Source organism: Hyperolius riggenbachi, chromosome 2, assembly GCF_040937935.1.
Source record: "Hyperolius riggenbachi isolate aHypRig1 chromosome 2, aHypRig1.pri, whole genome shotgun sequence".
Classification (NCBI taxonomy): domain Eukaryota; kingdom Metazoa; phylum Chordata; class Amphibia; order Anura; family Hyperoliidae; genus Hyperolius; species Hyperolius riggenbachi.
This window is the reverse complement of record NC_090647.1, coordinates 486,956,938-486,970,629: the sequence shown is the minus strand read 5'-3', so window position 1 is coordinate 486,970,629 and position 13,692 is coordinate 486,956,938. Positions and strand designations below refer to the sequence as shown.

General features: G+C 40.5%; 1 protein-coding gene across 3 annotated transcripts in view; it reads right to left on the bottom strand.

Annotated features, from left to right (window-relative positions):
- Positions 1-13,450, bottom strand: part of ITGAE (integrin subunit alpha E) — a 170,972-nt gene extending 157,522 nt beyond the window's left edge. For all 3 annotated transcript variants that reach the window (XR_011026492.1, XM_068270361.1, XM_068270362.1), the window contains exons 1-2: positions 13,370-13,450; positions 982-1,099 (exon numbers count right to left, since the gene is read on the bottom strand). Coding sequence is in view for 2 of the 3 variants with exons in the window: in XM_068270361.1 (XP_068126462.1) it covers positions 982-1,099; positions 13,370-13,373 (122 nt within the window). In the remaining variant the exon portion in view is untranslated. The remainder of the gene's footprint in view (positions 1-981; positions 1,100-13,369) is intronic.
- Between the last annotated feature and the right edge of the window lie 242 nt (positions 13,451-13,692).

Sequence of the window (13,692 nt, the reverse complement as noted above, 5' to 3'; positions counted from 1 at the left end):
TTTAATGAAAGTGCAGCATGCTGTGCGTTATACTGGTACTTTGCTGCGTTACACTGCTTGCACATGCTCAGTAAGGGGAAAGTTCGCTATTGTTCCTAGCCACATAGCTAATTAATTTTCACTGCACTGTAGTGTCGTGAGTCGAATAATGCGGATCATCACAATGAACGATTCGGTTCACAGTGGATGTCTGGAAGAAACAGGAACTGCAGCTTCTGTGCACAAGCACAATCTTCCTGCTGCATCTTTTCCTTCCCCATTAGCACCCTCAATGTGCCCTCATTCTCCTGCACATCTCACTCTGCTGCAAATGATTCAAAAATTTGGTTCAAAGATCATTGAATCATTGAAAAGATCCGGACTTCCCAGTATAGAACGAAAACGGCGCACCAAGAGCCGCATAACGCGGCTAAATCTGACGTCCAACTTCAACACCACCATGCGTTGCGTTAGGGGCACGTTATGCGACCTTAACGTCCCCTAAATCGCAACGTCTTGGAGTGAAAGAGGCCTAAAAGCAGTGTAGAGGCATTTAGCAAGTACATGTAGATTAGTAGGCAGAGCAACAAAGAAGCTGAAAGCAGCTCAGCTGTTGCATAATTAAGTGTCTGAACAGTGCTGTCCTCCTTCTCTAATCCCCTAGGTCTGTTCAGCTTTTCTCAGCCCCTCCCCTAAGTGCCAGTGTGGAGGGGCGGGAGTCAGAGCAGAGCATGCACAAGAAACGCAAGGAGGAAGAAAACAGCTCCATACTGTCAGGTGATCATGGAACTGCTGATTTCCTGACACCTGCAACACCACCCCAGCTCTTGTCGCGCCCAAGGCTACAGCCTATATGGCCTGCCAACAAATCTGGCCCAGATGCTACACCTCATCCTGATATTCATAATTAATGACAAATGTTTTGGGTGGAATCTAGACTGAATCTGAGGTTATTGGACAGTTGACATAATCAGCATTCCTTGATCAAAAACACAGACTTACCCCTTCTCGGAACCATGATTAAACTGCATGACGCTTTGTCCAAAGAGAGACTTTTTGCTGGCTGTAAAGCTCCAAGTCTTCACTGTGTCGATATTGAAACACCCAGAAGGGACCATAACTGCAAAACAGGAATAAACACAGTAAAACTGCTAATATTACAGAAAGCAGTGCTATTCACAACACATAAAGGGCTATTTCTAAAGATGAAAAACAGGTGATTGCTGGAAAAATAGTGTTATTTTTATTTTAATAAGGCCTTTTTCAGATTGCCATAAACTTAGTAGCAGTAAGCTTAAAGCTTAAAGGGAAGGTCCGAGCAAAAATAAAAAACAAAGATCTACTTACCTGGGGCTTCCTCCAGCACCCGGCAGCCGATTGCATGCAGGCAAACTCGCTTGCACAGACACAGAAAATGTCAACCTGGTGAGACAAGGGCAGCATGGTGGCATAGTGGTTAGCGCTCTCGCCTTGCAGCGCTGGATCCCGGTTTGAATCCCAGCCAGGTCAATGCCTGTGTCTCTGGTTTCCTCACTTTTTGTATTTTTCTCATTGCAAGCATCAATAAACCAGTACTTTTATCTATGCAAATGAGTTAGTCAAATGCAGCCACAGCTCTCCTGAAAACTAAACTACAAAAAAAAAAAAAATCAGTAACTTCCCCACACACTGCACTAGCAACATAATTTAATTGTTATGCTAAAGCGCAGAGTACTTAGACAAGTCTCTAGGGTTTTTCAAGGGACCAAAGGAACCTAAAAGCTGTTACCAAAAAAAAAAAAAAAAAATCTGTGCTAAATATATACAGTATTTGCCTTTTTTTTAATGATTTGCATATTCTCTCACTGAGCAGAAGTGATGCAGAAGTATTACACTGTAAGAAATTTTTCCTGCTCCCATAGAGCTGAATTATTGCAAATACTTCTGTTTTACAAAGGGAGTCTGAAGTGAAAATAAAATTAGAAACAGATACTTACCTAAATAGAGGGAAGGCTCTGGGTCCTATAGAGTCCCGTTCCTCTCCTCATCACGTTGTTCCTGCATTGGCTCCTGCATTAGCAGTCTCTGACCGATGGGTGACTGCTCTCTCTGCCGCTGCCTGAGGCTTCTGAAGACTTCGGGGGCACTCCGGCTCCCGAAAACGAGCTGCACCGTACTGTGAATGGGCGAGCGCGCAGTTCTTCAGATTCTCTTTAAGGCAGCAAATTTATATTAAGCTTATCCTTTTAGCAATAGGTCTTTTGTGTTCATTTTAGTCCCTTATAAAAGCCTAGTACTTTTGGGTCACCATGACTATAAGGAAACCCGAGCTGGCAGTAAGAAAAAAGTTAGATTCTTACTTAAGAAGAAGGATGCTCCAAAGAACTCCCACATCCTCCTCGACCCCACCGCCACTGGCAGGGATCCTCTTTTAGTTTGCAGCTGCGTGCCCATCATGCACAAGTGCGGCCAAATTGTGCCTGCTGAGGACGGCAGCTCCTGCTCAGTATCATGGAGCCGCTGCTGCATGAGCAGCATCGGCTTACTGCACAGGCGCAGGGCCGGGCCGAGGCATAGGCTGGAGAGGCTCCAGCCTCAGGGCGCAATGTAGGAGGGGGCGCACAATTCATTCAGCTGTCATTCCTAATTGTGTTTGAAGCAGAAATAAATAAGAAAAGGGGATACATAGCAGTGACTGCAAGCCAGATAACTAGATATTAAGGTGTTGGGGACGTTGGGGGCCCGGTGGCCCTCTTAGTCTAATAGCAATCAGTGTGTGACAGCTGGGGATGGGGGGGGGGCGCACTTTGGTGTCTCAGCCTTGGGTGCTGGAGGACCTTGTCCCGGCTCTGCACAGGCGTACTTGCGTAGGCGCAGTAGGCTATGCTCGTACAGGGCGGGGAGCGCAGGCTTTCAAAAGCATCTCAAATACCAAATTAGGCACACGGTTTTTACTTCGGAGTATAAAATCTTTCTTTGTGTGTTTTAGCACATACTCTTAGTGCCCACCACCTGGGATAGAATTAGGCACAGAAACAAATGGAACAATTATATCGCGTTTTTCTCCCGCCCGACTCAAAGCGCCAGAGCTGCAGCCACTAGGGCGTGCACTATAGGCAGTAGCAGTGTGAAAGTCCATTAACAGCGTTTACAGCTAATCGCTGATGATCGCTAGCGCTTTTTAAAGTGCTAATACAATGTTAACTATATGGCAGTGATCTCACTGCCGCGATCGCTGGCAATTTGCGATTAGCACTAGACACAAATGCACTAGATGCAGCATTTTTTCACAATTTTAGAGCGATCACAATTGCAATATATTTCAATCGTGTATCATGATAGCTCACAAATCGCAAAACTAGATTTTCCAGGATATCTTAGGAAGTGGGAGGAGGATTTTGATATTTCTATGAGTGACATCCAAAAAAGGAAAGTATGTGTTTTGGCCCATGCTAATTCTGTAAGTTCTAGGATTAAGGAGGTAAATTTTAAGCAGCTAACCAGGTGGTAAGGAACGCCGGATAGATTGGCCTCCATATATCCGGGTGTAAGTGATAGATGTTAGAGATGTGGGGCGGAGGGCATATTAATTCATTTGATGTGGGAATGTCCTATAATTTCGAGTTTTTGGGATAGTGTATTAGATTGTACTGGAAGATTTGGTGATTCTTGTATTAATTGGGAGCCATCTAAAGTGTTGTTACATGATACATTAAGTTCTGTTAGTTGTAATAAGAGATTGATTATTCCCCAATTATTGATAGCCTCTAGAAGCTTAAAGTGAACCTTAAGTCACCGATAAAAAATGAGATTTACTCACCTGGGGCTTCCCTCAGCCCCCAGCAGCCGATCGGTGCCCTCGCAGCCCCGCTCTGACGCTCCAGGACCCGCCGGCGAACACTTACGGTTTGGCCGTCACCGGCCGACAGGCATGGGAACGCGAGTGATTCTTCACGTTCCCAGCCTGTATATCGCCCCCTACGCTGCTATTGCGGCCAGTCAGAGACAACCCACAGACCAGCACCAAAGACCTACAACATCATCTAGCTGCAGATGGAGTCACTGTGCATCGTTCAACCATTCGGCGCACTATACACAAGGAGATGCTATATGCAAGAGAGATGCAGAGAAAGCCTTTTTTCTACCCACAGCACAAACAGAGCCACTTAAGGTATGCTAAAGCACATTTGGACAAGCCAGCTTCATTTTGGAATAAGGTTCTGTGGACTGATTAAACTAAAATTGAGTTGTTTGGGCATAACAAGGGGTGTTATGCATGGAGGAAAAACAACACAGCATTCCAAGAAAAACACCTGCTACCTACAGTAAAATATGGTGGTGGTTCCATCATGCTGTGGGGCTGTGTGGCCAGTGTAGGGACTGGGAATCTTGTCAAAGTTCAGGGACGCATGGATTCCACTCAGTATCAGCAGATTCTGGAGACCAATGTCCAGAAATCAGTGACAAAGCTGAAGCTGCGCCGGGGCTGGATCTTTCAACAAGACAACTACTCTAAACACTGCTCAAAATCCACTAAGGCATTCATGCAGAGGAACAAGTGCAATGTTCTGGAATGGCTATCTCATGTTTTTTTAAAGAGAAATAGCTCAAAATACCATCAACCAGAATCCAGAATCTCATTGGAACCTACAGGAAGCGTTTAGAGGCTGTAATTTCTGCAAAAGGAGGATCTACTAAATATTGATTTCATTTCTTTTTTGTGGTGCCCAAATTTATGCAGCTGCCTAATTTTGTTTAAACAATTATTGCACACTTTCTGTAAATCCAATAAACTTAATTTCACTTCTCAAATATCACTGTGTGTATCTTCTATATGATATATTTAACTGACATTTTTTAGGTAAAAACCAATGATTTATACAGGTAAATCATGAAAATTAATAAGGTTGCCCAAACTTTCACATCCCACTGTACATCCCACAGCCACGTGGATGTGGCAATTCATCTTTGCTTATACTGCTGAAGAGGACTAGATAGTAAAAAGAGGTAATTTTCTTCCCTTCAGACTCTCTTTAAGGAGCCAACAGTTGGCAAGACGTTTTGGATATAGACTGACATTTTACTGTTTTATTTCAAATGCATCTGACAAGCTCTTGTCAGATATGTTCAGAGGGTGCATGTGCAGAAGGCGATGGCCTCCCTCTACCTAGGTAAGTATCTCACTGTTTTTGGCCAGCTACTTTGTAAAATATGTTCTTCTAACAATTAAATTATGTTTCTAGTGCAATGTATGGGGAAGATATTCATTTTCAAATAAAGTTTTGTTTTTTTTTACTTTTTCTTCTTCCTTTTTCACTTTTACTAGGTACTCTGTGAAACTCATAGTTCCCAAGCCCTACCCAGGCAGTCATATTAACCACTTAAAGTGAACGGAGCATCATTGTTAACTCCCAGGGCAGCTCTATAGCAAATTAAAAATGCATTCTACAAATGTGGTTTATTATTTTAAAAAAACTTTTATTTCACCTCATCTTTTTATATTTAAGGGTTAAAATCTTCTACCTCTTCCGTCCGTGCAAGGACTTGCGGACGGAGGAGCAACAGAAATGGAAGGCAGATAAGAAATTACCTAATTATGCTGGGAATACACCATGAGATTTGGTGGCAGATAGATGGTTCGATAGATCATTTCCGACATGTCCAATTTTATTTTCGATCATTTTTCTGATCGATTTCTCATAGAAGTGAATGGAAATCGAATGGAAAAATTATTGGAAAATTGATCGGTAAATCTGCTGAAAAATCTCATCATGTATTCCCAGCATTAGACTTGATTGATCACAAACAAACCCTGAGTGTTATCCACTGTGCTTCAAATAGAAAACATTATGCTAGGTACACACGTTGCGATTTCCCGCTCGATCCGCAGGATCGATTTTTTAAGACATGTTTGATCAGGTTTCGATTGATACAGCCGTCGATTTTGCATGTTAAGTTTGTAAAATTGATGGCTGCATCGATCGAAACCCAATCAAACATGTCGGAAATAATCGATCGATCCCACGGATCGAGCGGGAAAACGCAACGTGTGTACCCAGCATTACTCACACTTGTAGAATTTCACACCTAGCCTGGAAAATGGTAATGAATAGGTAGCAGGGGGGTGAACAGGGGGGTGAATGTCAGGGATGGTCGTAGTCAGCCAACTTCGCTACGCTGGAACTATGCGTAGTTTTACATAATTACGCTTCGCCAAACTACGGCTTTAAAATCCAATATTCGCATCGTTTACATTTCGTAGACTACAAGTTAAAATACGTAATTACACGTATTTTATGCGGATGCTTATGCCCATATGCAGAAAATTTTACGCATTAATACTTCATAATTGCTTATACCGATAACTCTTCTATGCGTACATTCCCCTTTCCAATGCGTAAATTTGTAAGCATGCAACCGCACGCGGAAAATTAGACGCGAGTAACGCATTCGTAATTCACTACGCAATACACATGTTAACTACGCATAGTGGGCGTAAGCTACGCTTAACAGTACTTCGCTGCGCGTAAATTCGTAAGCGTAGTTTTGAAACTTCACCTACGAACTACGATGCGTAGATGCAAACTACGATGCGTACATTCGCACTGGTGTAGTTTCTGCTCATCCCTGGTGAACGTCTCAAACATGGCAGCCCTTTCAGCTATTTGAAGCCAGAAGCTGCTCAGATTCCTTTAAAGCGGTATAAAACCCTGACATAATATTAAATAAAAACATGTTTTTAAATTTTTTTATATGCCATACAGTTATCATATTTGATTTTGTGTATAAGTATTATTATTAATTTAGAAATTACTAGTTCCCAAAGTACATTTTTTTTCCTCTGAGAGCTGCTTTTGCATTTTATTCATAATTGGTTTATTCATCTTGAATTTTAAACAGAAATGCTTTCTGAGTGTCTGACTGTGTTCAGGAGTGTCTGCACAGTCAGAGAAGTATTTACTTAATTGTATCAAGTGAGGAATGAAAACACAAGATAACATTATCTCCAGTTTGGATGCATCCAGCTTTCTCTGCAGGGAACTTGTAAGTCCTGTGTTTAACTAATTGAATGCTGTTCCAGTAAAAAAAAAAAAATGGTGGTAGTATATAATATGCTGTAAATAATCTTTTAGAGCAAAGAAGAAATGCTGGGTTTCATTCCGCTTTAAGGACCCCAGGCTTAAACCCCCCTAGTGACCAGGCCATTTTTCACTAATTAGGCCATTGTAGCTTTAAGGGCTCACTGCAGGGCAGTACAACTCAGCACACAAGTGACACCTTCCCCCCCCCCCCCCCCCCCTTTTCTGCCCACCAACAAAGCTCTCTGTTGGTAGGTGTGGATCGCTCCCAGGATGTTTAAATTTTTTTTAAAATATTTATTTCTATTTTTTATTAATAAATATTACTACAGTATTTATTTGTATATATGTCTGAAAGCTGGATTAGTATGGCTATGTAAAAGGACACACTGCACAACTGCATACCTCCCACCTTTTGAAGATAAGAAAGAGTGACGCTTAGAAATGAATCTGCCACACTCCTAATTACGCCTCCACCACACCCCTCGCCATGCTTATCACAAAGAATTCAGAATCAAAAGACATAGTTTTATAATTCAGACCACACAGGCATCTCTGTCATCATTGGGTTTCCTTAATTTTAACATTGAAAAATAAGAGATAGATCAATTTAATGGAAAGAAAAAAGTTTAGAGTCAAACTCATTTTTCAGTAGAAATAAATATATATTTACACAGATCTGTACATCAGTCCTGAAAGTGGGACAAATAAGGACGAAGGAGGGACAGAGGGATTTGGTTCCCAAAGAGGGGCTGTCCCTCCAAAAGAGGGACAGTTGGGAGTAGAGGTGAGCGTAATGACTTAATTACGATTTCGCGAAATTTTGCGTTATTAGTGTAAGTACGATTATGGCCGTAAGTACATAATCGTAATGAAGAAGGATTTCGCGATATTCCGCGTAAGCGTAATTTTCGCATAGCTTTCGCATTACAGTGGGTATCGCAAAATTACGTTTGCCTTGCATGCAACCGTTTGTAAGCGTAGTTACATAACGTAATTTCGCGATAGTTCATATTACTGTAAGCGTTAATTTTCGCGTTACGGTGGGTATCGCGAAATTACGTTTGCCTTGCATGCAAACGTTTGTAAGCGTAGTCTATAGCAATGACTGAAATAAAGCAAAATGCTAGAAAAGGCAAAGAAATGGTGTATATGAGTTCTGCAATGTGCTCTCTCTCACTCCTTCTCCTACAGAAACAACAACCCACAAAGTGAAACTAACATGGCTGCCAGATTATATACTAGGAGCAGAGCCGGGACAAGGTCCTCCAGCACCCAAGGCTGAGACACCAAAGTGCGCCCCTCCATCCCTCCCACCCCAGCCTTCACACACTGATTGCTATTAGACTAAGAGGCGCCACAGGGCCCACAACCTCCCCAACACCTTAATATCTAGTTATCTGGCTCGCAGTCACTGCCATGTATCCCCTTTTCTTATTTCTTTCTGCTTCAAACACAATTAGGAATGACAGCTGAATGAATTCTGCTCCCCCACCTACACTGCGCCCTGAGGCTGGAGCCTCTCCAGCCTATGCCTCGGCCCGGCCCTGACTAGGAGGGTGGATCAAACTACAATTGGTTGTTTAGGATGTATCTCAAAAGAAGCCTGTAATATGATTGGACAATCTCCAATACCCAGACACTTTCCTGTGTCTAGTAATTACTATTATAAACGAAATTACTTTCATTTTCAAAATTAAAATGTATTTCTATTTATAGCTAACAAGTAATTACGAAATTCGCGAAATTACGAAGAAATGATAAATTACGTTATGGTTTAACGCGAAATTACGGTATAGTTGTACGCGAAATTACGCGTTGAAAATTACGCTTACGGTATTATCAATTACTATTTTAATGGCAATTACGCTACCATAATTTCGCGCCGTAATAGCAAATTTCGCATGCGTAATTATAGTAACGCGAAATTTCGAAAATTTCGGCTCAACTCTAGTTGGGAGCTATGCACAACTGTGTATAGACACACTACTACTAGAGTTGAGCCGAAATTTTCGAAATTTCGCGTTACTATAAATACGCATGCAAAATTTGCTATTACGGCGCGAAATTATGGTAGCGTAATTGCCATTAAAATCGTAATTGATAATATCGTAAGCGTAATTTTCAACGCGTAATTTCGCGTTTCGTTCATAACGTAATTTCGCGTACAACTATACCGTAATTTCGCGTTAAACCATAACGTAATTTCGCATTTCTTTGTAATTTCGCGAATTTCGTAATTACTTGTTAGCTATAAAAAGAAATACATTTTAATTTTGAAAATGAAAGTAATTTCGTTTATAATAGTAATTACTAGACACAGGAAAGTGTCTGGGTATTGGAGATTGTCCAATCATATTACAGGCTTCTTTTGAGATACATCCTAAACAACCAATTGTAGTTTGACCCACCCTCCTAGTATATAATCTGGCAGCCATGTTAGTTTCACTTTGTGGGTTGTTGTTTCTGTAGGAGAAGGAGTGAGAGAGAGCACATTGCAGAACTCATATACACCATTTCTTTGCCTTTTCTAGCATTTTGCTTTATTTCAGTCATTGCTATAGACTACGCTTACAAACGTTTGCATGCAAGGCAAACGTAACTTCGCGATACCCACCGTAACGCGAAAACTAAGCGAAAATTAACGCTTACAGTAATATGAACTATCGCGAAATTACGTTATGTAACTACGCTTACAAATGGTTGCATGCAAGGCAAACATAAGTTTGCGATACCCACTGTAATGCGAAAGCTACTCGAAAATTACGCTTACATGGAATTTCGCGAAATCCTTCTTCATTACGATTATGTACTTGCGGCCATAATCGTACTTACACTGATAACGCAAAATTACGCGAAATCGTAATTAAGTCATTACGCTCACCTCTAACTACTACACAACACAACACTAGCTCTGGATGTATGTGTGTTTGGCTTTTTAAGGACAAAAGTGAAACATAATGAAGATAGTAGACAAATGCAATTTGTGCTTTCAATCTACAGTATCCCTATTTATTGTTAAACTAAAATGGGTAAAAAAATGTATTTTCTACATGTTTACCTTTAAAATGTAGTTTCGCTTTCATATTATGGGCTACTGCAAGAAGGGATTCGGTTGAACCTGTTCCTCAATGCAGTTGTGTAACAGACAAAAATAATTTACAGAAATAAAACTGATGGTCAACAGATCAAGAAATTACCGTATGTTAAATATAACAACATTGTTCTACATCAAATACATAAAAAAGTAGAATACTGGTGCTAGCAATCTATCCATTATAAACCGGGGAGATAGATAGTGGGTGTTTTTGCTTTCTTAGACTGGCCACAACCTGAAGCAAATATGGAGACTTTTATTGTTTCACCAACAGCAGTGTTTTATTTGTGCTGTACAGGCTGTATAAAGACTATTTGCAATATTTGCAGAAAAAAAGGAAACAAAACATAAGCAAAAACCTTGCCTCTAGATGAATGATCAACCGCTAGATGAGAGAATAGCAAATGCTCCTGAATTATTATTATTATTATTATTATTATTATTATTATTATTAGATTGGATAATACATAATAATGGTAAATAGTATAAGTAATAATAATAATAATAATAATAATAATAATAATACAATACAATACATGTTCATATTTTTTAGCTTTACCTCGTGGTTTGACTGGAAAGCATTTTCCTGCTTTAGGCCTTGTTCACATTGCGTTCCATTCGCGTGTTTTTTTTTTCCGATTCCCGGTGCTTGGGTGGGCGATTTGTTTTTGTGCTTAGCGGTTTTCTAAGCATTGTTTCCGAGCGGTTTTGTAATTCACTCCCTGAAGCAAGTCAGTAAGTGAACTCTTTGCCCCAGAAAAGAATAAATACAATGTGCGTTTTTGTTCGCATTCGCCGATTTTCCTATACCTTCCATTGACGTGGAATCACCCCGAAAATGGAACACGCACCGCTATCCTAGCCGCACCGCGAATGACCCATGCTGATATGAACCTTTTCCTAGACATTCATTGGTCATGCGGTCGGGGGGGGGCGGGGGGGCGTTTTTAAAAACCGCAGGTGGCCGAAAAAAAACTGAAAGCGCCTGCAGTGTGAGCAAGCCCTTAGGCCTAGTGCACACCAAAAACTGCTAGCTGTTTTTGAAGCATTTTTACTTATTATTATGAAGCGTTTTGCGGTTTTGTGTAGCGTTTTTTTGTGTAGCAGATTACACATATTGTTACAGTAAAGCTGTTACTGAACTGAAACGCCTGGAAAACCGCTCTGATCTGGCATTTTTTCAAGCGTTTCGCGTTTTTCCTATACTTAACATTGGAGGCAGAAACGCCTCCAAAATCCAAAAAGTGCTGCAGCCCCGGGAGTATGCGTTTCAGCTAAAACCGACCCACTCTAGTGTGCACCAGCCCATTGAAATACATTAGCCAAGCGGATTTACAGGCGCATGCGGCCGGCGGATCGCATCCAAATCCGCTCGGTGTGCACTGGGCCTTACTGCTGGGTAGTAAAGATAGGATAGCTCAATGCTGAATGGCTAGAGTAAATAGTCAAAAACCATTTTACCTAATCTTTAATAAGCCCTGGTGTGTTGTGATTGTATGGCCTGGACAGTTCAAATGCCCAGATTGTATCTGCTATGTTCATAGCTGTCTCTGTTTTAATTTACCGTAATCTCTTATCTAGCTGTAGTGGAAAATTCTGCTGAGTTTACAGAAAATAATTGAATAGTGCCTGGTGGTGGATTGGTTTCACTTTTCAGAGAAACAATGTATGGTGTATGATTGTATGATTCAACTATTATTATTATTATTTATTTATTTTTTTTCAGACAAGTCCAATCAATCAGTTTTCCACTTGATCAAATAATTTGCAAAATCAAGCTAATATGCCTTACACTTATGATCACTTTTTCTGAACATTTTTTTAAAATGATTGAATAAAATATTTTTTTTGTATTTTTCCATCTGATTGAATATTATCAAGGATTTTGGAAACATACATTGAAAAAGAAATGTTTTTGATTTTTTTCTATACAATTATAAATAAATAATAATGGAAAATGGATCTATTTGGTTGCATTGTGAATGGCCACTGTTTTACAGATTTATTTACAAACTCTACAAACTACACTCATCCACTGGCAATCTGTTTCATTTCACTATTTAAGATACGTTCACAGTGGTGCATTGCAACGTAACAGCTGCATTGTAACCCAGAATGTCGCACTGCTATGCATCACCTATGCAACGTTCACAGTGCAGCCAGTGTGGTTTAACAGCTTGTGGCATCCCAACACACTGCATGCTGTGTGTTACTGCAAAACATGTACGTTAGCAGTGACAGTAAAGCATCAAGCTTATCATTGACTGTATGCTTCACTGTATATGACGTGATGCACAGATAACACGTGGAGCGACTTTCCCATTCTGTTGAGTAGCATTCCTGTTGGTAGAGAGCATGCAACACAACACCCACAGCGACCCTAATCTCACAATTATTTATAAAGCCAATCAGACAACATAACTCAGGCGTACAAAATGCACATTAAATTAACCAGGCAGAAGTGTAGTGAATGTTCAGCAAATCTTCCCAAACTGAGACAGGAAATGAGGAATGATGGGAAAAAGCGAGAACCCTCAGCTTGTATTACTAATGCTAGGTTCACACCATACACTTTTCTGTTAGATTTTCTGTTAGATTTACCTGCCAGATAGATAATTTCCAACATGTTGGAAATTATCTATCTAACCATCTATCTGCCTAGCAATTATGAACATACAGATAAGTTCATTGGCTTCCCCCTAAAATTGTCCCTAGACTGATACATGCACTACAGACATATGACTATGGTAGGGATTAGATTGTGAGCCCCTCTGAGGGACAGTTAGTGACAAAACAATATATACTCAGTACAGCGCTGCATAATATGTCAGCGCTATATTAATACTTAAAACAAATAAATAAATTGTTCTACTCAGCAGGAGATAACCAGAAGACAATGCACCAGAGATAATGACCAGTATCTACAGAAAATAATCTAGCAGAAAAATCTGTATGGTGTGTACTAGGCATATAACCCAGCATCCAATTTGTGTGTGAACATAAATCCTTATGGTGACAGGATTCCTGTTCAAGTAATACGGTTATCTGTATAGAAATTACTGGTAGCAGGATCATGCATTTCTTGGTTGAATGCTAGGTCACCTTCAGCATTCACAATTTTATCAACCAAAGAGCCCAATGAATACCAAATTTATCATTATCATTATTTTTAGTTTTGCTGTGCAATTATTTCCTGAGTTTGTTCATGAAATAAAATTGATAATCAAGATCTTACACATCAGAAGTAGGAAGCCTCCTGTTCTGGTTCCAGTCCAGAAGCTGCAGGTGTTTCCACTCCAGCTGTAGACATTTCCAGCCTTCATTGCACGGTCTGCAGCACTTGAAGAACAACGATGAAGAGATGAAGGAAACTTCTGCAGCACTCTATGCTGAGGCTTGTGGCATGACATAGCTTTGTGATGAACACAGTTCCACTTTCTGCTACATCTTCACCGCAGTTAAAGGGGGACCAGACTTCCTTGTCTTGTTAAGCTAAATGCATTAATTTCTCCCTATACATTCTGTAGCCCAGTACAGGGGCATAACTACAAATCAAGG